The following is a 25,977-nucleotide window of genomic DNA, read 5'->3' on the forward strand; positions in this document are numbered from 1 at the left end:
CTGCACGACATACCATTCTCAATGACAAACATCCCTTCGAGTACTAGTTTGTGAGCAGAGGCCCTATGGAACTACCATGATAGAAGATGACGCTAAGTTGTATAGATAGGAGTGACGGCAATGACCTGAGCTCTAACTGGATGGTCTACATTATACGAAGCCATTTGACCAAAGTAGCAGCGAAGAACATTGAATAACGGAAGCCTTTGATAAAGAAAGGACATTTGATGAGCTGGCTGCAATTCCCATTGCTATCAAGAGAATCTGATTTTGTATCACGTGACGTGACGCGCTGTTCAGAGTTTGACGCGTCCGCCCAGAAGATGATCAAAGTTAAATCTATTACACAACAAAGATCCTCCGAAGCTTCACATGGAGTCCTTAGTTGCCCAAACTTCCAGCCGCTACTTCCCAAATCGCAACTATGCCACCTAAGAACGCGTCAGGGACAAAACGAAAGGCCCCACTCGCAGCTGCGGATTCGAACGTTGACCCTCCAGCCAAGAAAGTCGCGAAGGGAAAGAAGGTGGATTTCCCAGCAGCTGCATCAGATTTGGCCCCAGCTACCCAGAAGACGTATAAATACTCTGATTTATCATCCGTACGTTCTTATAGATTGCTTTGAATGCTCCTCTAATATATTGATAGCTCGAGAAAGAGCTGCCGCCAGTTGGCACAGTTTTGTGGTCGAATGGCGACGACGAGGATGAGGTTGACTGTGACAAGGACGAAGATGGTGATGGAGAAGCTTCAGAACGAAGAGATAAGGACACAGACAACGGCAAGAAGAAGAAAAATAGATACGGATAAAGGTAAGGATGGCAAAGAAGAGCAGTCTAGAGTAGTCACGGATAAGGGGTTCCCCATCACCCTTGCTGGTCTGGAAATTTTCAACCACATCATTACAGAGCAGCAGAAGAGGGATCCTGACTACCATGGCATGTACATCTACAACGACTATGCTGGCTATGGCATGACAGAGGTATTGGAGAACGTGGTATGTTTTTGTTTCGCATAAATGAGAAGGCAACGCTTACAATTCACCATTCAGCTCGCAGAATTCAACAAGATTCTCTACAAGAAGGATGTCTCCCCGCTTAAAAAGTGGTCATATATCGAAGGCTTGGGGTTCTGGCTCTTTGTTGGAGATCTTTACTCACTTATGAGTATGTTCTGTTCACCCGATCTGTGTGGAATCGCTCGCTGGAAATCAGCTGACACCATGTAGTGAACGACAACAGCGGAGGCATCAGAGAGATTTTCAACATGTTTGTTCCTCTCATGATCACCGGCCTCAAATTGCTCGCTGAGCATTCCCTTATCGCCCCGGACTCAGCAATTCCCAATGTGAATATCTTCACGTTGATCGTGACCGAATTTCTCAGTAAAGACGCTGGCGATTTCCGAATCAAGAATGTTGAGAAGATCGTCCAGGCTGCTGACGAGGCAGGCATGGTATGGATCTTCCCGAAAGGTATCAAATTTGGAGAGGAGGATGTACAGAAGCTGAGAGAGTCGTGCGAAGCGAGATCAAAGACCCCGGATTGGAAGAGAGAGGTAGGTTACAAGTGAGGGTGGCGAATTTGAAGCTGGACTGACGTAGATGTAGTGGCCAAGCTTCAAGCGTGATCATCCCGGTGGCGCACAGTATGATATCACCAAGATGTCGGAAGTCAAGAAGAGGCAATATAGCTTTGGCGGTGATGATGAATAGTCGGAACCTGGTTGGTGTAACGTTGTTCCCGGGTTTGCTTCCGCTCTGAGGTAGCAGAGGCATGGAATCTCCTTCAGACTTGACGGAAGGTTTCATCGATGTGTAGCGATTGTTTTACATAAACTGTTTTAGGAAATTAACGTAAGGTTGCCACCACATATACCTCGCCGCGCTGTAAAGACAAGGGATCAATCAGATTATCCGAGTACATGTGCAGTGTCACAGGACATTACTACTTTCTGGGGACAAGGACAGGTGTTTGTTTCTCTTATGTGTCTACCATTGGACGTGGAAGCTTGTAAGCAAAAAGTTTGCCTTTGGGTCTTCAGCAAATTTCCGGAGAAGAGATCAAACCACCAACCAGCAAACCACCTCTCCCAAGATGGAATTGAACGAAGTGACTATTTTCAGATTGGTAGTTGCCAATGCTACGCACACATGTTCTGACACTTTTCTTGCTCATATAGTATGCTCGACATTTGAGCCCATCAGAATTCATTTATGCTTCACCAGCCGAATTATGCTGTGATGCTGGCGTAACCTCTTCCTAAAGATTGTTGGATCTTCAAGCTTAGCGATCGGTGGTTCCATTCACGGCGTTTCCCGAGCCTCGTCTCTTCTTGCGTATATTCTACAGGGTAAACAGTAAATGCCGAGGATTTCGGTACTACATGGAAGAGGATCGGCTCGTTGAGCGAAGAATTATGAGCGCAACCTCAGCCGCTTCATGATGACCTTAAGCGACGATCAACAATGCTTTAGTCGTCGCCTGGATCTCGATGGTTGTCAGACCTTCTGCATGGGCGGCGGTCGCATGAACTTGCGCGAAGTCACTGCGGCCTGATGAGCTATTTTCTGGCGGCATGAGGAAGCGATGCGGGAATAAGATACTAGCTGCATTGCGGGGTTGAGCTTGCAGAGCCGAGCCAGGCCGCGGAACAAAGAAGTGATTGAATTTGAGTATCAAACTGCTAATAGTGTATACTATAACCATTTCTAAGGAGACACAAGAAGGAACTCTCAGTGACGCACCCGAGGGGAGGGGAGAGAAGCTCGGCTAATTTGTGCCAAGCTGGAAGTAAACAAACCTGCTAGTTCGGGATGCATGTTACCACAATCACCCGTCCTTTGCTTCGGATTCGAATGACACATAGGGCAACCCATATTTACAATTAGACACTGTGATGGATTGATATCAATTGACTTGTTACAAGACAAATATGCAAAAACAGAGGTGCCGTATGAGAACACTTCGCTAAGATTACACACACCACTCAGGCTCCATTCCTTCCAGGGCAAACACAATTTCTTGATTAGACAGTCACGTAACTCCAATATCTTCGAAATTTTAGTGCTTACTGGCCCTGAGCTTTGTAGGAGGCGCCCGGGAATTGGTTGAAGAGACCATTCTTGAAGGTTGAAAGCTGTGGACAGTTGAGTGCGTTGATCTGCGGTCCCAAGTTGCTGTTCAAGAAGTCGAGGATCTGGCCAACAGGCTGAAGGAGTGGACTAGTAGCGTCGACCAAGCCAGCTTGAGTGGCCTGGAGGAAGAAGCAGGCCAGGTTGTTACCTTCCAACAAGCTGGGTCCATTGAATACACCCCCGGTGAGGTCCCCAGTGTCGACTCCAACGAACGAGTTGACGGTTCCGGTGTTGCCACCCTTGTTTAATTAGCACTCTATCGTAAAATAGCAAAGATGATACTCACGATTCGGATAATTCCAGGGTACATTTGATTATTGATGACAGTGTCGACGTTGGTATCGACTGTATTCATAGGCTGTGATGTTGGCCGTTTGTACCCTACGTCACATTCAAGTTAGCTAATGTGTCTCCAGGGAAGTTTCGCGCAGCGTCTCAAGGAGGTACTGGACACATCAAAGGATACGTACAGTTGTTTGGAATACGTTCATGTCCGGGAGTATGGACGAAGTTTCCTGGTTCGCCGGTGACCGAAAAGAACGACTTGAGAACCTCCCCGTTCAGGATGCCACCCTTGTTTTCTGCAGAACGGTTTGACATAAACTGTAAGAAGATAGAATCAGCATCGGCCTTGTAGTAAAGAAATCGCTTCAGGAGAAGGTAGAAATCATGGAATGTTACTTACATGAACGACGAAATTGTGCGCGTCCGGGGCAACGAGACCAGAGAACGGTAGCGAAAAGTAGTATGGGTTGTTCTGGATGGAGTATTGGGCGTTATAATATGCTTGAGATGCCACTTTGTCGTGGGTGAGACCACCCTCGGAAGACGCAAGGCCATAGAGACGCTCCCACCTGTGCATCTCGAAGAAGCCGACATTTCCACCATGCATGTAGGCATCACCCTGATCCATCATTAGCACTGATCATGTATCTCATGTAAGCTGACTTACCCTGACTATTGAAGCATCACCCTCATAACGGTTATGTGTTCCGACAATACCAGTCGGTTGCCCCAAGAGCCCTAAAGTACCTGGGAATGCGCCACCAATAGACCATTTCCCAGCAATGGGGTCGCCAGATATTGCAATGGAGATGACTGCCAACGCCAGTGAGAGATCTGTTGACATGCTATAAGCCGCGCCAAGGCCGTCGATTGCTACGGGTAAGAGTTAGAACTAGGATCGACCTTCATTTAGAGAACATCTGGTGCTAGAACGTACTTTGTTGTATTGTTGCGATACCATTGCGAGGCAAGAAGTTGTGGTTGGCGGCGGCGTTGAGACCAGGGCATTGTCCTCTCTTGTCATTCGTTCCAGGAGCCTGCCATTCATGCCCACTGCCGGGTGCAACGTTGACAAGCTGGTCCTGAGCGTTGAAAACAGTACATTTTCCGTGAGATCCACAGTTGTCACGGTCAGTAGTGAACTTTGGTGGAGGCACAACGGGTATCGATCCTTGTCGCTTTTGTAGATTCTCAGAGTTCACAGCTTCCATAACAGCAGGCCAAGCTGCTGCCAGTGACAGTGCCATGAGGAATGTTGAAAGTGTATAGCGCATGTTGATAGGTGTTCAAGTCGTTCGAAAACAAAATGAGGTATGGCAAAGTCAACAGATTGCTTCGAATCGTTGGGCAACCGCTTTATATAATATGTTTTCCATCAATTGCGGAAATTCGCCGCTGCTCGAAATCATCTTGATTCTAATTCTAAGTTGTCATTCACCAAACAGTAATCCAACATGTCGATCTCTCTACCGTCCAAAATCTGGATATACATCGCGAGTTGTCAGAATGCTTGGGCAGCTCGCGCCGGGTCGAGAGTAGTAAATTTAAAGTTAGAACGCGGGGTAGTATTGAAGTTCGAATAATGATTGACCTATCTCTAACTATTCCAACCTAAGATCAGCATAGATAGTCGTTCTTATTTAGTGGAACCCAAAGCTGCCAGCTGAGCTTTGTGGCTGATTGGAGACTTGTTGGATCTCGGATCTCCAGAGCTAACGACGGGAACTAGCCACAACTGAAAGTAGTTATACTTACGAGTCAAGCCAAAGCGGCTGCTGACCATCATACCGTCCTCGGTTGGGCAGAGTTTCGGCCGGCAGTCGGCAGTCGGTTGACGGTAAGGCGGGAATAGGCAAATCTGACGTACCTGGAGATGAGAGGAAGAAAAAGTTATCGCGGGGTTATTGTTGTCCTATCCTGTGGGCGGAACTCCCGCAACCGGACCGGATACAGAATGACGCAGTGGCTGTTCTTGAGTTGTGGCGGGCAGTTTTGCCCGACTTGTTGTGACAAATGTGACTCTTAGTATTACAATCAATACTTTTCAAGCTAAGATACAGAATCCTTTCCTAGAGTTATTTGAGGAGTAAGAAAAGTCAGAGAAGACGAGTCCGAATTATGTATTTATCTGAATAGTACGTAGAGTCATAGAAACAAATCTTGCAATCAAAAGTTCTATCTTAATAATATCTTGACCGAGATACAATCATACAACTAAGCGCGGGTACATAATAGACTTCTGGCACTATTCGTCACTGTTGACAATGCTGAGTCTGGAACTTTAGGACGCCTCCTAAATGATAGTGGCTGCAGAGTAAGATGATCTTAGGACAAGAATAAATGTGATGTACTGAAGTAATATGAGGTCACTCTTCGGAAGACAGCAATAGCATCACAATCCTGTTGAAATCTCAACGTGATCTAGATTTTGCCATATCTCCTGGAATAGACACCGCCTTTGGAACTCGTTTTGCAAGCTCTCTATGTTTTGTTCATACCCCATTTCAACCAAACCGGGATTTTATGACTTCATCCGGGAGGATCATCCTCCTCGGAACAGTGAGCACTGATATGGCAAGATGGAAACTTTCATATTCACCGTATCTCAGAACTCGACAGCCCCACTACGTAGAATCTATCACTCGTGTATGAATACAACAGGATGGAATGGATAGATTGACCATCTCCAGAATTAGTTTTAGGCTTTCCTCTTTGAAAGAGCGGGCTTCTATCCCATACCTGATCATTCGGCGGGATATCTATGCAGGATTGCGACACTCATCACTGTTAATCCAATCGGCAGATGTCCTCGAATACCATCGGAACGGTACAAGATTGAGCTTAATCACACGATCCAGTCTCGTCACTTGCTGAACTCCAAAGTGATGCACGATGACTCCATCGTAATGCACTCCTGCTTGAAACATGGCAGTTGAATAAGAGAACCAAAACTCTGGATCATTGAAGGTGTTTTTGTTCTCATACCAAATTCATGGGTCAAGGATTTTAGTAGGTGATGAAAAGTAGATCAAGCGTGTCATGAGGCAAGGGCTGAGCTCTAGTGGCACCGATGCCTCAAGCCGACAAACATTCTAAAGGCCATCCAGCTTTGCCGCATCGATACTTGGCGGGATGACTTTCTTTAATCGCTCCTATGTCATCTTTCAAATTCTCTTGCCACGTAAGTGTACTTGCATAGAACCGCCTTCAGCGAAGTTTCGTGGGATTTGGACTGGAGGTCACTATGCACATGGCAAGTCAGCTTTCGAAACATTTAAAAACCACGAGATGGCCAACGAGAAGAGAATCACTTTTTTACGAACGGCCAATAGATTAAAATACAGTCTTACGGCTCAAACAATGTGTCGGGGAGGCCTTCTGAGCGAAAAATGCCGAATTATTGAAAGGGCATAATAGTCGGCCCCCCTGTGTGAGGCTGCGGGCAGAACGGAGACAGAAAGGGAAGAGACTATTATATCCGGGAAGAAACGCTAGTGAGTGACATTATGCTGTCTTGTTTATGCCTGTCTCTACCCATTTTGAGATTGCTGGCTTAATCCAAAGATTGTTATTTTTGTTCTAGAATAAATTTTAGGTACTGGTAATGTCCAACCGCTGTAGAGCAGGAGACATGCAGATGAGATACCACTGTTGCAGACTATGCTGCCGAATCAAATGACATAGGTAAAGGCTTCTTTTGATGCTTTGTCATGCTCTTCTCTTTGCCCAAAGTTTCATGAGGCTTCAATCCTTGCTCATCAAGCATCTCCTGGTGCTCTGAAGTCTTAATTTTGGGTCAATTCTGAACCCCCTCTCATCAAAAAGGTGTGTCGAGCAGGTTCTAAATGATGCATAGTTTCAATTAACTAAGATCTACGACCCAGCAGATGCTCCTCACTGTCGTCCTCCTAGTATATTTTCAGCAGTCGAACCAAGACATCAAACTTCGATCTTCAGACTTCATCTGACCAGTCTCATCCATCACGACCCAATTCAAAGACCTTCAAGTTCGTCGGCGCCTGCGATTAGGTCATCTACACCACCAACGAACATTGACCTCTGCTTGGGCGATGGACAAAAACACAGATTTGATACTGGGATGGATTGTTCTGCCTCCTGGCGAGCTTTCGCAGATGATCAAGCATCAGGACCTCCAGAAACTGTCACTTCGAACATGATAGGACTATCAAATCCGCCAACCACTTCCAATGACAGCCCCGACCATCGTGCCGCATTCAAACACGCGAGAGAAGTCTTCGAAAGCCTGAAAGAGACTTGAGGGAATCTCTTCGCCCAGTATTTGCAGACTAGTCGGGAGTACCACGGCGAGGAGGACGGAACGATAAAAAGGAGGACAAATGTCAAGGAAACGCGTTTGACGAGATGCGATAGCTTCTCAGTACGCTAGAGTAGAGGTGCGACTTAGTGGAGACTGGGGGAAGTCTGGGATTGTGCCGATGGACAAGGCTATCAAAGCCCATGAGGCGAAGAAGGAGCGTGATGGCAGGGGAGTTAGCGAGTGGATGTCGCCGCACGAGTAGCTTTGAGGAGATGGACATCCCAGGAGATTACAAAGTTTCTATTGGAAATCTGCCCTTTTGTCTTCCTTACGGAGTATACTTTTACCAGAGACGGTGTGGTATTGTTTTGATCCGGTCTTCCTCCTGAAATATTCGCTTAACTTTCGATCCCCTACCGCCAGAACTCCAGGGGAGATCCTTCTAAGGCTTTAGCCTCACAGTTTTTAAAAGTTTCCAATAAATCTGACACAACTGTGTCTCCACTCGTGATATGGCAGATAGATGGATCGCGGTACCAGGAAATATTTCATACGTCGTATTCGACCTACACGGAATAAAATATGTGGAGGATGATTGAGGAGGGGTTCCTAGCCCCGCCACCGTTGTTTACCCAGAGCAATACAACTCCAAAATTCGCTGGACACAAATATGTGAGCAATGCAAGATCATGTTCAGAATCCTGTAAAATCGACTGCTAGGGAAATCTTCCGTCATGTCCGAGTGCAATTACTTTTGTGTTTCTTGAGTTATGTTGTGGTCTTTATTTGGGTTTTTGGGGCAATATAACCGAAGCAGCACAGGGGGTTAAGATGGGATGAATGACCCACAGCAGATTTCATGTCGCTTTCAACGTATATATGAATGCCAACTTCTCAGATAATGTTGGATATTTGGATTTTTTTTTTTTTTAGCAATCTGTCACATTTCCGTCACTATGTTGTTTCTAGCAAGCCCATTTGCCGCACTGGCGTTACTGCTAGCATGCATTGGCGCCAGCGCAGAATTGACACCCTACACTGGACCGGCACCGATCCTCCCAGCAAAGCGTTCAACATTCAGTTTCGGCTCCCTGACTACTGGAGGATCAGCTGCCAAATCATCCGCAATCTTCCTGGTAGATAACATGCCAGATCTTCGGACAGCACTAACTCTCCCTTACCCGAGGATTGTTTACGTCAAGGGTAACATTACTGGCAATCAAATCACTTCAAATGCAGGCAGTGGAAGCACATATGCCAATTGCCAATGGTACACCGATAACAGTGGTGCGAAGCAATTCAATCTAACGAGATATGTGATGAGTTTGAACACGAGCTATATGGATAGTGTCAAGGCAATTGCAGACAAGAATGGGAAGATCGAGGGGATGAGTGCTGTTGATTACCTCGCGCTGTTGAAGAAAATGAACGTAAGTCATTTTCGAAGAACCTTAAGGGCTCTTCTCAACCTTTCGCCGTCATTCCGAGAATCTACCAAACTCTCATTCATGTCCAAATACTAACTCGGTACAGGGGTGGAGACCACAGGCGCAGAATTCCCAGAAATCCTGGGTATCAATAAACGTCAAGTCCGATCTAACGCTGATTGGCTTCGACGAAAACGCAACGTTAAATGGAGTCAGTTTGATCTTCAACACTGTTAACAATGTGATAAGTACGAGCGAGATTCCTTCCCTGCTCTGATGAGTATCAAGCTGACTCTTTACCAGTCCGCAACCTGAAGTTGATTCCGCCCAGAGATTGTTTTCCTGCTCCCGAGGACCTAAACGTAGGCACATCCTGGAATGCTCGCTACGATGCACTGTACGTATCACAAATTATTATCTCTGAGAACCGTTTTAGCAACTGTCCTACACTTTCGAGACTTTCTTACCTGCTTCAATCATTAGTATATATCAAAGAAGTGCTAACTCAGCTCTCCCAGCTCGCTCGTCACAGCCACAAACTTCTGGATCGATGGCAACACCCTGCAAGATGGCCCTACCCGAGTGGCTCCTGATCCCTTAATCTGGGGCTACAAAGTCGACCGCTACGACGGTCTCATGGACTGCGAAGACGGCTCCGACAACATCACCTTCTCGCACAACATCGTCTCCAACCACCACAAAAGCCTCCTCCTCGGCGGCGGACTAAAGGAGCGCGAACGAGATCTCGGCAAGATGCGATTTATGTTCTTTGGAAACTGGTTCTCGAACTCAGATTCGCGAAATCCTCTTATGAGATTCGGGACTTTTTATGTTCTGAATAATTTATTTACGTATGAGGAGCCGTCCGCCCAAGAGTACCAAACGCGCTTACAGTATAATATGGGTGTTTATACGGAGTCTTCCGTTCTGGTGGGGGGCAATGTTTTCAGGAACAAGGCGGAGGGTAGTACGACGAGGATCTTTTCGTTTTCGACGTTGTTGAATAAGACGTTGCCTGCTAGGTTGTGTATTCCTTCCTCGGAGAAACATACGCCCAAGGGAGTCGTGGGTATTGGCAGCGCGTTTAATGGGAAGCCGATTGATCTTAAGGAAGATGCATTGTCGACTTTCAGACGAGCCGTGTCAGGGAGCCCCAACAGTGTGGTCGATGGGACGTTACTGGTTGGCTGTGAAGGATTCTCTGCGCAAGCCGTTCCCGTGGCTTTCAAGATGACGGATGAGGTTGAGGCATATGTAAGGAAGGAGGCTGGTCAAAGAGCGTCTTGGTAGTTCTGCGACTGAGTGTACATTTCTCGAAGCCAGATTTTACGAACGTTCTGCCAATTTCGAATTCGGAACATGTAGTCTAATAAGTATGAGCTTGGCCAATGTCAGACAACGAAGGTGTATTCTTTCTATGGTGTGGTGGTGAGTGTAAGTGTGAGTTTGAGAGGTTAAGTTGAGATTAATGGGTAGGGCGATTACTGGTGCACGGGAATGGGGATTAATTAAGCGAGGGTTGTTTACTTTGGGAAGGGAAGTAGAAATGACAGCATTATGGGCGGTGATGTGCTTGGGAGTATGGTTTCTGGAAACATATGACCTAACCCTTGTGTAATTCATCCGTTAATTATGAGAATTACTTTTCTTCCTAGACATCTACTTTTTTCAGGGACAGGCTCTCTTTCGCTCACTGCATCACACCCTATCAACCTACTTTTGTTTCAGAATCGACATATCCCATAAAGGCGACCAACACATAGAATGTTAAGACTCATCACAACAACCAAACCCTCCACAGTCCAGTAAGATACCTAGAAATCCCTTTAAATATTTCGACATCCATGGTGCCGGACATAAACCTCACTCCACCAACCTCAAACTCCCACCTCCATCGCTGGTAATTATATCTTCGCCTCGCCTTCGACTTCCCTGCCGAATGATCACTCCACTTTAATTTCAATCAAACCAACAAATAAACCACTGTGCATAAGTCCAGATTTTGGATCTTTAGGACCACACGGAGAGCTGTTGGCGTCGGGTTAGTTGAGACATTTCAGATTCTGGGTGTGCACAGACTGCTAGCTGGGTATGATAGGAAGCGGGAGGCGTGGGAGAGGTACGGGAAGGCTGGGAGTGTTTCTCTTTATTCGTTTGGTTGGGGGTGAGTATGGGGTTAGAGGTACCAGTGGACGGCTGCGAGAAGACTTAAACGGTAGAAAATGGCATAGTAATAGCAGGATATTTATATATAAATTTGAGATACAACACATAAAATCAATCACCCTTAACCGTCGTCTTGAGATTAAGTACATTTACATCTACATTTAGTAGTGCTCGCGTAAGTAAAAGGGAAAGGGAAGGTGAGATATGTCTCACGGGACGGGAGGGAAGGACGGATGGACGGATATTGTGGCTCTGACTCTGACTTTTATTCTGGCCTTTGAGTGAATGAATGGTATGAGTGAATGGTACCGTGTGAAGGATATATGCATTGCAGTACAGTACAGTGTGTGGTGTGTGGCTGGAAGCCACTGTTTCCTATTCGAGACTGGACGGCACTTTGAGACGAGACGAGACGGGTATTGATATACTGTACTGTTCTGTAACGTCTCGATCATATACTCACGATATGCGGGTTCTACACTTAGTGAGTGAGGACGAGAACCCACGCTCAGGCGCTTGAGGGTAGGAGTTTGAGCATTTGTACAGCTAGTGAAGGAAGAAATAGAAGGGATAGATGGATGTATGTGAAGGAAGCAAGCATCGCGTGAGAGCAGTAAACAGGAAGCTGAAGAGGGAAAGTTCACCCTGCGTTTCAGTTCACACTGTCGGCCGAGCTTTGCACGGGTGTTTGACTGGAACTTAATCTACTCCCACTACACTCTCCTCGACTATGCTTTGCTTTGCATCGCCTGACTGGATGGGAAGATGGCGGTTTTGAGTCATGGTATGCTTATCTTTAGCATCTAAGGTTCCGTATTCGGTTGTGAGTGGCTGGGGAGATGGGGAGTTCGGGGTTTCTGTTGGTGGGTGTAGTGCTTGATGTTTGGAGTTTTGGATGTCTATGACTCTGTAATTGATGGTTGGTGGATTGGTTGTGGCTGCTGATGGATCAGCCGCTATGACTGGCTCCCGGGTGCTCGGGACCTGGGAACAGGTCTGTGGACGCGCGAAGGATTGACTCGGGGATGCGGGCAGGCGTTTACGCGGGGATGAGAGATCGCTTGTTAGGTAGCTTGTCAGTGTTCTAGGTGTCAGTGTGTGGGACAGGGGCAAAAAAGAGTGGAGTTATCTCATGTTTTTTTTCATTTCTATTGACACATGCCCATTCATCATTTCTTCCGTTTGATATCCCGTTTTCTCTAGTAGAAGTGGACGTGACTCTCGCGCTGCGCTCGAGTCTGAAAAAAAACAGGCCGTGGTAGGATACAGCTCGAGCTCGAAGTCAAGTCTCGGTGCAGAAATGAAGCAAAACCCATCATATTCCCATCCCGTGCAAGTATTGGAGGAGGTTGGATAGACGGTGGTGATTGAGGCCCAGATACTACTAGGTCGAATGTGGCAAAGACGCCGCTCGGGAGAAGGAAATAAAACCATGCCACATGCAAGAAAGGCGCTGGAGGTATCATCGGTGGAATAGGTATCCTCCATAGCGGTAGAATGCTTCAAGAAACGAAAATATGCTTCGTTCATATACAAACAGAGAAGGGACTCGGAAGAAATGGTGGGATGTCGTGGGTATCGGAGGTGTGCTTCGTCGGGTCATTACGACGAGTATTAAGGTCTCGATATTGGCGAGTCTAGATGGTTGGGTATCCAACCTCAAAATGTGTCATCCGTTTTCCAGAATTCGCTCGTTCAAAGAATCAATTTCTGTAGATTCTTTTGAATAATCATATCCTGGACAGATGCCATGGTGACTTTGAGGAGATCGGTATCGGTGGCATTAGTGAAATGTGAGTAGACGTCTCGGCCGGGACTTCGGTTTAGAGCAACAAACTTGTCCATAAAGTATTTGCTTGTTTGTTGAGGGTCTCTTGGGTCGCCTTGGAAATCCGAAAAGCCGAACTTGGTAATCGGGCTGACTGCGATCTTGGCTTTGAAGAGATCCATCTTGTTCAAGAAGAGAATAAGTGCCGAGTTCTTGAACCAGTGAGAATTGGCGATCGACTCCCAGAGCATTAGGGCTTCCTGCATTTGGTTCTATAAAAATCAGCATTGCTCGTCACCTTGTAGCACGTGTTCCTTACACCGTCCTTGTCCTCTGCCAGACATTGATCATATCCACTGATTGCAACTAAAAACATCAAAGCATTGACATTCTCAAAGCAGTGAATCCACTTCTTCCGCTCCGATCTTTGTCCACCAACGTCAAACATGCGATATTGTAGCGATCCGAGATCAAAAACTGTCTCTGTAATTCCGGTTGTTCGCAGTCTTGCGCGTAGTACGTCTTGATCGGTGGGGATGAATTCCTTGTTGAATAATCGGTCGAGATCTTGGAAGAAACTTTCATGTGGTCAACATGCCTTCTGTAACACTTCGCAGAAAATCCCAACTTACTAGGCCAGATTGTCATGCAGCGCGAACTCGTTGCCTCTCTCAATCGCCTTTTGGATTCCTGGGTCCCTCCACATGTCCTTGAATGCTCGTAGATACTCAACTGGTATAGGCTCGTATGGTCGGAGATCTTTTTCCTGCATTATGACGGGGAGATGGGCCTGTGTAACTGTTAGATCAGTGGGGTCGATCCCTGCCTCATGCAGAGACGGTTCATGGGCGATGGCATGCTTACAGTAGTGTTATCAAACTCGAAAGGGATACCAAACTCGTCCATTGCGTCAATTGTCATTCGCAGACCGTCGAGAATGTTGTTGAAGATGATGACCCTCCACTCTTCCTTTTCATTCTTTGTGAAGCCATCCTTCGTGTATATCAGACGCATCTGCTTCAAGATTGTCGACTTTCCACTTTCTCCGGCGCCTATGGCAGACAACAGTCAGTACTCGGCTCAATTGTTGGTCTTCGGTGGAAAATGAGGGGAAGTTGGCATACCCAAGAGCAAGAGTTTCACAACCTTCTGCATCACCTTCTCATCCCGGTGGATCAGAGCATCGATCTCCCGACTTCTCTTCGCCTCTCCATCTTCCCGTCCACCGAAACACATAGTGACTATCTGCGCCGTTGCGGAGGATTGATGTGACGGTTGAAGTATTTGGGCCGCTACAGCGACAGGTGATGAGGTCTGATTAGGATTTTCTCGCAGGTGCTTCGACAGTCGGAAGGTTCAAATATCAGAACACACTAGGAGGGATGTATGCACGAAGAAGGGGTAGCTGTCCTGGGGTTGGTCTTTAGGTATTGTCTTGTCAGCATCGGTGACCACGTAACGATACTTGGGGGGGAGAGAAGGATCAGGGAAGGCGTGGAAGGATTTGAGGGCACCGACTTGCTTGCACGAGTTTGTGATGGTGACAGGGGAACAAAGTTCGCCTGGGTAGCAACAAGGGTTCAACGTGCGGTTGAGGTCTCAGACTGGGATCGCGGGTGGGGGGCGGGACCCTGTCGCCCCTGGGAGCCGGCCAACGGCACGCCGCAAGTCCAGAAGAGACGGCGTATTATTATTGACACAAGCGTGCCTGAAGACGTCAAGTCCCGCCGTAAGCAGAATGCCTTCCAAAAGATAAAAGATAGTCGGCCAAGTACTGTAGGTATGTATGTCTTGGTGCAACGAACGATCTGGCAGTTGTTCGCCGGGTCTCGTGTTTGAGGACGCCGTAGGTAAGGTAGTGGACCTGTGGTACGAAAGGTGCCTTACGGACGAAGTTCGCTCGTCGGTAATTGGCACGCAAGAAAGAACCAGGTTCTGGCTGCTGCTGCTGTGGTGTTACTGTACTTACTGGTATAGGGAAGGTCTAGACATGGGTTTGCAGGATCGTGTGATTTTGCCGTCGAGTCGATGTTGACGTTTCTTCGTGAGGTTAAGAGTAGTACTACTACTCCGTACCTTAGTGACGTTCGTCGGGTGAGTTGAAAGGCAACGGCCTTAGGTAGGACCGAGATAGGCACCTAAATAATTTTCGTTACTCGTCTGTAATTTACCTCCGTTCACAGTGCGTCGAGCCGTCTCGTGTGGAGGGATCCAGGCCCAAATCCAGACAGTGGGTATTGAAATCCGATCTGTCAGGGACAACAGGCGCAGCACCATGCATGCAACGGTACGTACAGGCTGACGGCAGTCCAGTGAGATCAACGAGATGTGGTGTGTGTGGTGTTGTAACTTACCAAGTCAAGTTACCAACAGGAGTCAGGAACGGTAAGGTACGGTACGGTACGGTACGGCAGATAGGATAGTGATGGAGCAAAGCAGACGTGGGGGAAGGGAGAGTGAGTGTCGATGCGACTGGTGGAGGGGGTGCAGAATGTTTGGCCGTTGCGGGAGAGAAGAAGAGGAGAGGTGAGGGGAGGGGAGGGGAGGGGAGGGGAGGGGAGGCCTGACCAGATAGACGTAGCGGCCTGCCAAAAATCAAAATGTGATTTGGTCGCTAAACACGGGAGAGAAAGCCACCAGAAGGCCTGGGATCAGGATCAGGATCAGGGCCGATGCATCCGCGGCGAGGAGGAGGCGCTTCTGACTCTCTGACAGGCCGGCAGGCTGGCTTTCGATTGGCACACCAGTGAGTGACCACTGACCAGACACCGTCTGACCGACCGACCGTCTGAACCTGCTGTGGTAAATGTACTGTAAATTATCTTGCAGATAGCGAACTTGCTTTTGGCATGGTCCTATTATTTACTTTTTACTTGCGCATTACCATTTTCATGTTGGGCCCGAACTTTGGCTAAATGTCGAGAGATGGGATGGGATGGCATGGGATGGGATGGGATGGCGTGTTTCGATGGCTACAAGTTCGTTCACCTTTGACTTGAAATAGTAGTAGTCCCTGCCGCGGATGCTTCCTCGAAAAAGGACAGCTTGGGCGACCTCTCATCAACAGCCTACAGTACTTCCCCGAGCTGGATACTATCTACCGAGACCGAGGGCATTCGGCATTTCCCGAGCCTCCACGCTTCTGCATCTTTTGTTTACCTACAGTACCTACATGCACGCTGTGCCTCCCCTCCCTTCCTCGTCCGAACCTCCATCTCATGCCTGGGCCGTCTCATCCTTTCGAACCCATCCCCACCGCCGTCAACTTCTCTTAATACTGTACTGTACTGACCGCTTCCTTATCTTAGTTCCTGTCTCTCTCTCCATGTTTGACTCTCAATCAGTCCACAGCCGTGTCTCGGCAAGAAGCTTGGAAGGCATTCTATCCATGCAACCGCTTTCTCGGCATCGTCAGATTCGTCACATCTCCTCATCCAAACCTCTGATACCTCCGAGACATTTCGAGACGTTCTCCGGATATCAAGCCTTCGACACATTCCACACGTGGCCTGAAATGCCAAACCCCTTTTAAACCTGGTCAATTTTCAGACTACTGTACAGTGCTGAGCTGCACTTCGGCAGATCATCTTGATTGTAGCCGAGGACGCTAGGGCGATACTTCCGGCCGTGGCTGTTCCTATCAGAGGGGAGTGGTGGATTTTTTGAACTGCTTCCATGTTGCGGGCCTTGATGGCAAGTCGGCGATAAATCACATTCTCAGTTATCGAGGATGATCTCAATTTCTGGATGGAGTAGGCGACTGCTCTTTTGGCTCAAGATCGATATGCATTGTGGGCGTTGATGAGTTGATGTTGAAGGGCCTGTTGGTTCGGCAGATGAGTGGAACAAGGTGAATTGTGGCGGCGATTGAAACAAATCTATCTACCATGTTCATCGGGAGAAGCTCAGGGTTGGACTCAAGCTGACCTCCTACAGAAATAAACACTTATCGTATCTGCAAGTGTACATAATGTTCACTCGCGCAAGACCATACTGCCAAATCAAGTCAGGGTCAGATAACATGGCACAAAGTCCTGGAACGTTCAAGGCCAACGCCTCAACCCAGGGACATCGTTTAACCAATCCTCGTGGAAACCAAATCACATCTTCCACTACCTGAACTGTTCAATTTGCTTGACGCGGTATGCTTTGCAGCTGTCAAGTTCTTACTTGTCTCCTCCCAAATTGTCTCCAGGCCTACAGGTACTACAGAGTACAAAGCTAGAGATTCCGTCGCCAGGTTGTGCCCGATCAGAGATCCTTGAGACTCATCAGCGAGAACATGAGCTCACCTTGGGCTACCGATATGCCAAAGCCACTGACAGAATGTGACAAGATCGAACAGGATGCTCCTCCCATGGCTCAGGATGTCGTTTCTCCCCTTCGTCCAATACAGGTCTAGACTCTCCGTGTCCCATCTCTAAATATGATGGTGCTCATGAAAAACATTGGAATCGCAAAGCCCTTTTGCATGACTGAAGTCTTCTGAAGCTGTCACGGCAGCGGATGCGCCCCATGTTCAGGCGCCATACCGACTGGGTACGATAATACCTTTCTCAACAGTCTACGTCTGAATGGCATCGACCAAGACTCTTCTTGCCATGCACTCATTATCGAGGATCGTGCACATATGGATTTGCAATTGCATGTCTGTATGTCACGCGAAGAGTTGTATTGGTATTTAGATTAGGGTAGGTATCGAAAATTAAGTGGGTAGGTAGATGTGCTCATCATTGTCTCAATCGTACCTTCTGTAGATTTCCCTGTTTTGCAGCCTTCCAGCTCCCCGCTCCTTCCTCGTGCAAATCCAGAACTGAGTTTCTTTACATCATTTCATCTGACACCTCTCCTTCCATGCATCTATCCTCTGATATCTTCAACATCCTCATCACCACTCTCCTTTCTCTATCTATCTTTACCATTACCCCTCAGCAGACACCACTTCTACTGGAAACGCTCCATTCATTACATGCCTGGCGACTTGTACGGAACTGTTGAGGTTATCCCGTCGCTGCGTCGGCGAGCCTCAACAGAGTACAGTACTGGCCTCGACTATACCAGCTGCCTACTTGTGGACGAAGATATCGTCTCTCGCGTTCGCTCACTTCTGCTATCGCGGAACGAACACTGGCCTCCTCGAACTCCGTACCCATCCGACGAGCCTTTCACACAGCCAGACGGCTGCGAGCTTGTTTCCGGATTCGACTTCAGCTCAGCGAAGAGTGTTGCCAAACTAGCCAGGCAAACCACTGGACGCCTCAGCGTCCCGGACATCAGGCGAGCACTTTCGAAAAGCGATATGGCGGACCTGAAGCCAGTTCAGCCAAAACTCAAGTCCATCCTGCACACGTCTAGTTCTGCCAATGAACTGAAAGTTCCTGGTGAATTTACCCCTGAACCGCGGAAGTTTCGATTTCCAAAGTTGGTCTTGCAAGATAAGAAGAAGTCAGAGCTGGAAGGGATCAAGTCATGTGTCGAAATCAGTCCCCTTGTGCCTATCAACGACGAGGAACTACATCAGACGGAATTGGAATGCTGCCCTCCATGTGATCCTGCTGATCTACAACCATCGAAATACCTTGTCAAGCACCCAAAGCTACCTAGCCCGGGACTCGAGATCGAAGCAGCGGATCTGGCATGCTTCATGGGTGGCTGTGAGCCAGGTCTCAAGAACTGCCCGAAGCATCGTCGGTCGGATTCAACATCAGTCAGAAGTGCATCCATGGATAAGCGAATCGACGAGGACTTCAGATCGATACCTGAAAGCCTGGCAAAGTTGGGAATTTCCGTCAAGAAAATGAAAGCTAGATCATCATCGTTCAATGCCCCCCTTGGCAGCGACAGATCTGCTGGGTCTTCAGACAATGGCGAATTGGACGACTCGAGAAAGGAGATGCGCAAATCCTTTGAAAGGTCCCCAGGTTCTTTACGAAAAAGCGTACGATCACCAATCGATAGAGCATTATCACCTATCAGCAGTGTGACTTCTGGGTCCACCATGGATGCCTTTCCACTCGCTGCCCTGTCATCGGAACTTGCAGCAATGGAGGGGTCGATTGCACCGTTCTCAACGACTGTTGCAACAAATTTCAGTTTGCCAGGCTATAAGCAAAAACGTGCATCACAGTCACTACGGACTAAACTTGCGGAAATTTCAGCTCGACTTGACCATGGATCTTCCCAGCAAGCACCCAAATCTGCCGACCAACTCGCCTCAGACGAGGCCAGCAAATCAGAAGTACCTACAACATTAAGTACTAGTCGAGTTCCGACCAATGTTTCCATTTCTGTCGTGCAGCCTGTATTCGAGCAAACACCGTCCGGTGAAGATCCAAGATCGCGTCAATCTCGAACATCTATCCCTCGAAAGCCAGTCCCCGCAAATGATTTGGACAAGAGTCAGGGAAGCCTGGGTCAAGGTGAAACAAAATCCAGAGTCTCATTTACCAGCGATGAGCAGGCAGCACATCATGATATTGGTCAGAAAGTGCCAAGTCTATCCATAACCCCAAAGGTAACTGGTGGAGCGAGATCTCGAAAGCAATCAGATGATCAACAAAGTGATTCCCTCAGGGAAAGGAGATCCGATGCCTCACTGAGATCTAACACTGCTTCATTGAAATCAAAGCCATACAGTCCGTCACTCCTTTCAGGAGCCTCTCGGACCTCGGTCATCCGGCATGCACTCTTGAAGTCTTCCGCCGCAGACACTTCACCAGTCGATACGGGTTTACCTGTACCTCCTCTTCTGTCTGCAATTTCAAGCATGTCAGAACAGGTTATGCCAACTGAGCTTGCATATGACGAAATCTTGAAGTCAGCTGGAAGTGATTCGAAGGGCAAAGCTTTGCAAAGAGATACCGAGTATTTCGATACGACTGAATCAATGGGACGGGATATGAAGGACAAATCCGGCATTAGCACGTCCTTTCCAAAGTCGTCCGCTAAAGAAGTAGCAAGTCCCAAATCGGTTGACTTGGGCGACAAGATGGTAAGCCAGCCTAGTGAGACTGCCAGCAATGGAGCAGGAGCTGGTCTCGGCAGTCCTCCAAGCCACACCAGAGATTTGACACAATTTCCAATATCTAGCCACCTCACAGATCTCCAGAAAGCAAAAGACTTGGTCGACAACGCGCGTGGCCGAATTCAAGAAGCCGAGGAGCAGATGATCCAGGCCATGGCATTTGAGAAACAAGAAGGCCATGGTCCTGCCGCAACCAAGCATATAGATATTTGCAATCTTGACCAAAATAGGGCTGAGGATGCGCTACGTGCGGTATCAAAAGCAGGGAAGGTTCTCGATACCTCCACCAGTGGCTTGATTTCACCCAGATCGTATGTTCTAGGCGAATGTGAATCCCCAGAGGGAGGTATGGCCGAAAAAGCAGCTTCTCCAGCAGCTGTGGGTGGAGATGAGCCTGTGTCTAAACCTGGACATGAGAGTTCACATAAAGTTTCCGTTGGTTCAGTGGACACGAAAATAAGCTCTGCTCCCGTGCCAGAACAGAGTGATAAACTTGTCAAGCGGGAAGAGCCAAGCCGAAGTCAGCCACCTGTAGAAACCTCAAATGCAGAGTACTGGGGTTTTGTTCCGGCCGTCAAAGAAGCAGTACAGAATGCAGTTCAAATCGCGGTTCGAAATGCCGTCCAAGACATTGTTGTGCCACCTGGAATGGACCAATCTTCGAACGAGTACCGCCAGCTCGTTTCAGCTTCTCTAACCCGAGCATCCAAGAATGCAGACAACTACATTCAACATGTAGCTGCGCGAAATACAGTACCACCATCTGAAAACGATTCTGAGACTCCTGTCGTCTTTTCAGGTCAGAAGTATGGTCAGCCATCTACACTTGAGACAGCATTATCGCGAGAACCTCCCAAACAGCCGCCAGAAAGCTCTCAGCTCATCGCTGGCCCTTCACCAAGTCGCAGCCCGGTCCCTGCATCGGTTTCTTCCCGAGAAAATGATCGTGGAGGGGTCCATGAGCAGACGAAATCCGACTCGGCGCGTCAGGAACAGAGCCCACGACGTCTATCTGTCTCCCATCAGAATATCGTACTGTCTCCACGACCATTTTCACCAACAGAGTTAGAATCGATCCCGCTCGATTCCGACAACAAAGCACCTTTCGACGATGACAACCAAGCTTGGAAAATCTCTCAGGCTTATGCATCGAAGAAGCGCTCATCTGCTGGATACACAGCAATTCCGACTCGTCACTCTTCCAGAAATCGGGTGCTGAGCCCCAAAACGAAAGCTACAAATTCAATGGCGAGTATCTCAGCTCAGGGATCTCTCATGGGATCTCGTAAACGATCGTTCGAACTTCTAATCTCTAGAGGTGGTCAAGGATTACGTTCAATATCGTCAGCTGGCTCACTAAGAAGTGCCAAATCCGAAGACAACGAGAAGGATGCTGTGGAGTTGACCCCTTTGAATCCAGTACCCAATCGCCGCAAGAGCATGAGCTCCGCTTCTCTTTCGGGGGAAAAGCTTGGCCGTAAGAATACTGTGCACTGGCTTAAGGATCTATTGTCTACAAATGGGCCATACGAGACACGATTCACAGCTTTGCCGCCAAGAACACGAGGTGGTCGGCCTGAAAGATCCCACACTGCTCCTGTGAAGCCTGCCGATGAGCTGTTTCAGGAAAGAACTCCTGATCCTGCGAATCTTGCGAAGGGTATTACCAAGCCACAATCGACCAAGGCGCGGAATGAAAAGCGAACCGATATATCAGAGACCTTCACCCGAACAATCAAGGATCTTGAAAATCTCATGAATGAGGCTCTCCATATTGCTAGGCAAGCAACCGATAGTCCCGAGATATGTACTCTGCAAGACGGACTTGAGAAATCCATCAATGTTCTGAACAATAGCCAGAAGGGTCAAATCAAGGGACGAGCAGATCTCACACCCCGTCCACTGCCAGATCGGACTCAATCAAGGATCTCTGCCATTCGCTGCTCAGATTCGGATTCAAGTGACGTGAGCATACACGAGAGCCTGCGGAGTTATTCTGGGAGCAGCGGTTCTGATCAGAGTGACGAAGAGTATGATCCCAGCCCAACTCAAGTCCGAAGCATCACAGTCTCGGCTAGGAAGCTCCCTTCGAGGCACGCATCTGGTTGGCCGCCCACAGGTCGGGTCTCAACACCTTATCCTCCCGCATCAGTTACCCAGTCGCGGAATTCGATTGTTGTCGAGCCTCAACCTGAGCAAGACAGAAATGATTCCATTGATCAAATCAGGGCAGCAGATCCCCGCTCGATGCGTACTGAGACCAACGTAGACATCACCAAGATGGATACAGCTTCACGCCATCAGCCATCTAATCAGAAGAGTAATGCTGAAGTTCAATCTGGTTCAAGACGAATGAGTGCTGCAACTTTCCCACCAATGGGGCTCGAGAGCGATGAGGTATATGTTGAAGATACGAGACCAGAGTTTAAGACCTTGGAGCCATTTAGTACGGAGCGACAAAGTACCAGTCACCGTAAGAGCTCAGCTAAGTCTCCCAGGCGCCTGAGCCCCAAGAGAGCAACTGTCGTTAGCAGTAATGATATCGATTCTAAAGACACGGTGATGACAGGCGGTAATGGTCGTACCGGATCAAATGGACCTGGGCCTCTGCCACAGCTCACCCCTCGTCGAGGAACAGGATTTGTTCCAGTTTGTATCAAGGAGCATTCCGAGGAGGATCATCAGGCCATTAGGGCAAAACTTGCTGCCAAAGAGGTTCCTGGAAAGCAAGAGGTACGCGACTACATACTTTACAATCGCCATCCTCCGATTACCCCACGAGCCAGCTCCATGATGTTGAGAAAACGAGCTGACCCACCACAGTCGACATCGCATGTCATGTCTGGTCAAACCACGCGGACTGGTCAGACTTATAATTGGCAGGACATCGACCATACCAAGATCGAGCCTTGCTCGCAGGCAGAGACCAGAAGACAAACGGTCGTGCCGGAGCCACAAATCATTGATCCAAATAGACGGCGTTATTCACATAGTCTAGATGGATCTTTCATGACGCATAGCGAAGTTCTCGATTTCGACACCGGGTATGGAGTTCGACACCGTGGAGGGGGAGGTGAATCTAGTAGAGCACATGAGGCGATAGAATTACGTGATAGCCCAGGTTCAGACCTTCCTCAAACTACAAAGGGAGTACAGAGCAGCAGTAGTAAGCAAAATCACTTTTCTCTTGGTGGAAAGAGACACGTCAGTCTCAGAGATAATCATATCAAAGGATTCAGTTTGGCCAGGACCCACAAGAGACAAAAAATTGCCAGAGACTGGTCTCCAGGCCGAAAGCGATTTGTTGCAACTGTTGCATGTATCAGCACTGCCTTGATTGGTATTTTAGTGGGTATTTATGCTGGAGAAACACCTGCAATACAGTATTACATCGTCGACTTCCATCACTACACTGTTCTCGGTAACGTCTTCTTCTTCGTCGGTTTAGCAATCCCTACTTTCTTGTTCTGGCCACTACCCCTCCTTCACGGACGTAAGCCATACATTATGGGCTCCATGTCTATCGCCATGCCTTTACTTTTCCCACAAGCTCTTGCAGTTGGCGAATTTCGATCGCCGTATGTGGCAACATGGAGAGTTGGCCTCATCATGTCTCGAGCTCTGATGGGATTCTGTCTTGGTTTCGCCAACATGAACTTCAAGCAAATGCTCACGGATCTATTTGGTGCTTCGTTGCAAAGTACCAACCCTCATCAGGAGCATGTCGATGAGTTTGATGTTAGGCGGCATGGTGGTGGTATGGGAGTTTGGCTTGGCCTCTGGACTTGGTGTGCTCTGGGCTCCATTGGCATCGGATTCATGATCGGAGCAGTCATCATCAACACCTTGAATCCGGCTTGGGGCTTCTATGTCAGCATATGCATCATTGCATTTGTGATGTTACTGAACGTCTTATGCCCTGAGGTGCGACGTTCGGCATTCAGAAGATCCGTGGCTGAAGTGGTCAATGACGGAGACGTGTCTCGCAGACTAGCCCGTGGTGAAGTCAAAATGTACATGGTTCAGACTGGTCCCAAATGGTGGGGTGAAGAGTTCCATTTCGGTGTCATGCTTAGCCAGAAGATGTTGCGGCAGCCAGGGTTTCTCATCATGGCATTGTATACTGCTTGGATTTATGGACAACAAGTACTCATTACCTTGGTATGGCTTCCCACGGTGTCTTGAGACCATCGCTAACAAGTAGTAGCTGCTGGGTGCTTTGATGTCCAAAGATTACAAATTCACATCTCCACAGGTTGGTGCCGCTGGCCTGGCGATACCTGTGGGTGCTCTTATTGCCATACCATTCCAGAAGGCGTCTCTGTTCAGTCGAGCTCGTCAAATAGCTCCTGTGAGTGATGACGGTACTTTCAAGAAGAAGATATCATGGACATCACATATGGTCCGACGATCTATCTTCGTCTTGTGTCTTCCGCTTGCCGGTGTCGCATATACTCTGTCATCTGGTGGTCCTCCAATTCCGTTCATCCTTCCCGTTCTATTCGCTGCCTTGGTCGGGTTCTTGTCAAATCTTGCCATGGCGGAATGTCACGGGATTATCATGGAAACATTCGACACATCCGACCTTCAGCCCGGAATGACCGGGCGCAGCAGAGGATCCGCTGGTGGTAAAGCTACGAGCAAGCGAACAAACTATTCGTCCTTTCCGCGGGTTGCTTCTGGGTTTGCAATTACCCAGGGCTTCGGATATTTGATTGCTGCAGCTTCTTCTGGCGTTGGAGGTGTTCTCACAAGACACCTTGGTCAACAAGCTGCTACTGGTGTCATGGCAGGTATACTTTTCGTCCTTTCGATTTTGCTTCTGGGGACATTGATTCGCTACACCAATGTGCAGATCATCCCAGACTCGAAAAAAGATGAGATGGAGCGATATCACTCTGCCCGTCGAACCTCAGCTCTTCGACAACAAGAAGGCATTGAGGAGGATGAGCCATGGCGTCCCATCATCATCGGTAATCCTCACCACACTACGCGTCGCATGTGCCTCCTCGAGCTTGGTAGTCTTTCACGCTTCAGCGAGATCAGACTCAAGAACAAGTTGGTTGACGAACAAAGTCTTGAAGCCAAGCATCCGAACCAAGCAGCCATGCATGAGCTGAAGCACAAAATTCACGAAAAAGAGATGGAAGTCGTCAATCATGTTCGCAGAAGCTTGAGTCGACATAGCTCTAGAGGAAGTAAGCGGAGCCGGAGTGATGGGCCTGAACAAGGCGACCTTGGAGGACACCGAGAGATGCTGAATCGTGGGGGGTCGGGAAACGGTTCCGGACGGGCAGCTCCCTCCAGAGGAGTGAGTGGCAGAGAGAGCGCACGGAAGGGAACGAGTATGGCGAGGAAGGTTATCGAAGAGTAACTGCTGGAAATGTCAAGCAGAAGACTGTGACTTTTGCACCGGACCTCCCTATTGCTGGGCAGCGTGGTGAAGGAACTTGGTTGACGGAATTGTTCAATTTGATACTTGGGCTGTTTGTTACGGTCGTTGAAGTGGTATGGAAGTCACTTGGCGCTAGAGGAGGTGTGCAGGAAGCTGAGGAGTATGGTGGAGGTTTCCAGGGTTGGTATTGGCGAGGAAGTGTGTATTCGCTGAGTGGTGAGTTTGTTGAGAGAAGGAGGGTTGAGGGTTGAGGATCAAACAATAACCTAGAAACGACATTCTTAAACTTGGGCTTTGACCCCATCAGATGAGTGCTTCCATTACCATTGTTGACAAAGTCGTGAGACAGGCCTTATTAGCAGCCCTTATTCTCCGTTATCTACCTCCGCGCGATTGCTGCTCTAATTCGCAAAGTGAAAGTGGGTACAAAGTTATGGTAGAATTACACTGTTGCCCTTAGCAATGGGAGACACAATTCGACTTGCCACTCCAGCCTA

At 48.2% G+C, this 25,977-nt stretch overlaps 6 protein-coding genes across 7 annotated transcripts; 4 read left to right on the plus strand and 2 right to left on the minus strand.

Annotated features, from left to right (window-relative positions):
* Positions 1-17: 17 nt before the first annotated feature.
* ONS95_005964 (uncharacterized protein) lies at positions 18-2,054 on the plus strand. Its single transcript, XM_058499398.1, has 6 exons — positions 18-50; positions 106-601; positions 649-997; positions 1,052-1,166; positions 1,229-1,557; positions 1,610-2,054. Exons 2-6 carry the CDS (start codon positions 228-230, stop codon positions 1,712-1,714), a joined length of 1,272 nt encoding a protein of 423 aa, XP_058350442.1. The 5' UTR covers positions 18-50; positions 106-227; the 3' UTR covers positions 1,715-2,054.
* Positions 2,055-3,069: 1,015 nt separating this feature from the next.
* ONS95_005965 (uncharacterized protein) lies at positions 3,070-4,695 on the minus strand (the record flags this gene model as incomplete). Its single annotated transcript, XM_058499399.1, has 6 exons — positions 3,070-3,375; positions 3,423-3,517; positions 3,607-3,739; positions 3,822-4,040; positions 4,089-4,294; positions 4,359-4,695. 6 exons carry the CDS (start codon positions 4,693-4,695, stop codon positions 3,070-3,072), a joined length of 1,296 nt encoding a protein of 431 aa, XP_058350443.1.
* Positions 4,696-8,656: 3,961 nt separating this feature from the next.
* Positions 8,657-10,435, plus strand: ONS95_005966 (uncharacterized protein; the record flags this gene model as incomplete). Its single annotated transcript, XM_058499400.1, has 4 exons — positions 8,657-9,130; positions 9,234-9,375; positions 9,431-9,524; positions 9,646-10,435. The coding sequence occupies 4 exons, from the start codon at positions 8,657-8,659 to the stop codon at positions 10,415-10,417; spliced, it is 1,482 nt and encodes a 493-aa protein (XP_058350444.1). The 3' UTR covers positions 10,418-10,435.
* A 2,553-nt stretch (positions 10,436-12,988) lies between these two features.
* Positions 12,989-15,593, minus strand: GNA2 (G-Protein alpha subunit; the record flags this gene model as incomplete). Its single annotated transcript, XM_058499401.1, has 5 exons — positions 15,416-15,593; positions 14,580-15,359; positions 13,694-14,482; positions 13,381-13,639; positions 12,989-13,333 (listed from the first exon to the last, which is right to left on the minus strand). The coding sequence occupies exons 3-5, from the start codon at positions 13,831-13,833 to the stop codon at positions 12,989-12,991; spliced, it is 744 nt and encodes a 247-aa protein (XP_058350445.1). The 5' UTR covers positions 13,834-14,482; positions 14,580-15,359; positions 15,416-15,593.
* Positions 15,594-16,083: 490 nt separating this feature from the next.
* Positions 16,084-16,593, plus strand: ONS95_005968 (uncharacterized protein; the record flags this gene model as incomplete). The annotated part of the gene is made up of 1 exon (XM_058499402.1): positions 16,084-16,593. One exon carries the CDS (start codon positions 16,084-16,086, stop codon positions 16,591-16,593), a length of 510 nt encoding a protein of 169 aa, XP_058350446.1.
* Positions 16,594-17,757: 1,164 nt separating this feature from the next.
* On the plus strand, positions 17,758-25,790 carry ONS95_005969 (uncharacterized protein). Of its 2 annotated transcripts, none has more exons than XM_058499403.1 (2): positions 17,758-24,246; positions 24,293-25,790. In XM_058499403.1, the coding sequence occupies exons 1-2, from the start codon at positions 18,031-18,033 to the stop codon at positions 25,457-25,459; spliced, it is 7,383 nt and encodes a 2,460-aa protein (XP_058350447.1). In that variant the 5' UTR covers positions 17,758-18,030; the 3' UTR covers positions 25,460-25,790. The 2 variants fall into 2 exon arrangements, with proteins under 2 accessions (XP_058350447.1, XP_058350448.1); XM_058499404.1 differs by having other exon boundaries at positions 17,758-22,818; positions 22,909-25,790.
* The last annotated feature ends 187 nt before the right edge of the window (positions 25,791-25,977 follow it).

This window comes from Cadophora gregata, assembly GCF_030347475.1.
Source record: "Cadophora gregata isolate MNR1 chromosome Unknown scaffold_17, whole genome shotgun sequence".
Classification (NCBI taxonomy): domain Eukaryota; kingdom Fungi; phylum Ascomycota; class Leotiomycetes; order Helotiales; family Ploettnerulaceae; genus Cadophora; species Cadophora gregata.

Coding starts and splice junctions, on each gene's coding strand:
- ONS95_005969 (XM_058499403.1), top strand. CDS start 18,031: ATGCCTGGCGACTTGTACGGAACTGTTGAGGTTATCCCGTCGCTGCGT. Junction 24,247..24,292: donor AACAAGTACTCATTACCTTG/GTATGGCTTCCC, acceptor AACAAGTAGTAG/CTGCTGGGTGCTTTGATGTC.
- ONS95_005964 (XM_058499398.1), top strand. CDS start 228: ATGAGCTGGCTGCAATTCCCATTGCTATCAAGAGAATCTGATTTTGTA. Junction 1,167..1,228: donor AGATCTTTACTCACTTATGA/GTATGTTCTGTT, acceptor GACACCATGTAG/TGAACGACAACAGCGGAGGC. Junction 1,558..1,609: donor CCCCGGATTGGAAGAGAGAG/GTAGGTTACAAG, acceptor ACGTAGATGTAG/TGGCCAAGCTTCAAGCGTGA.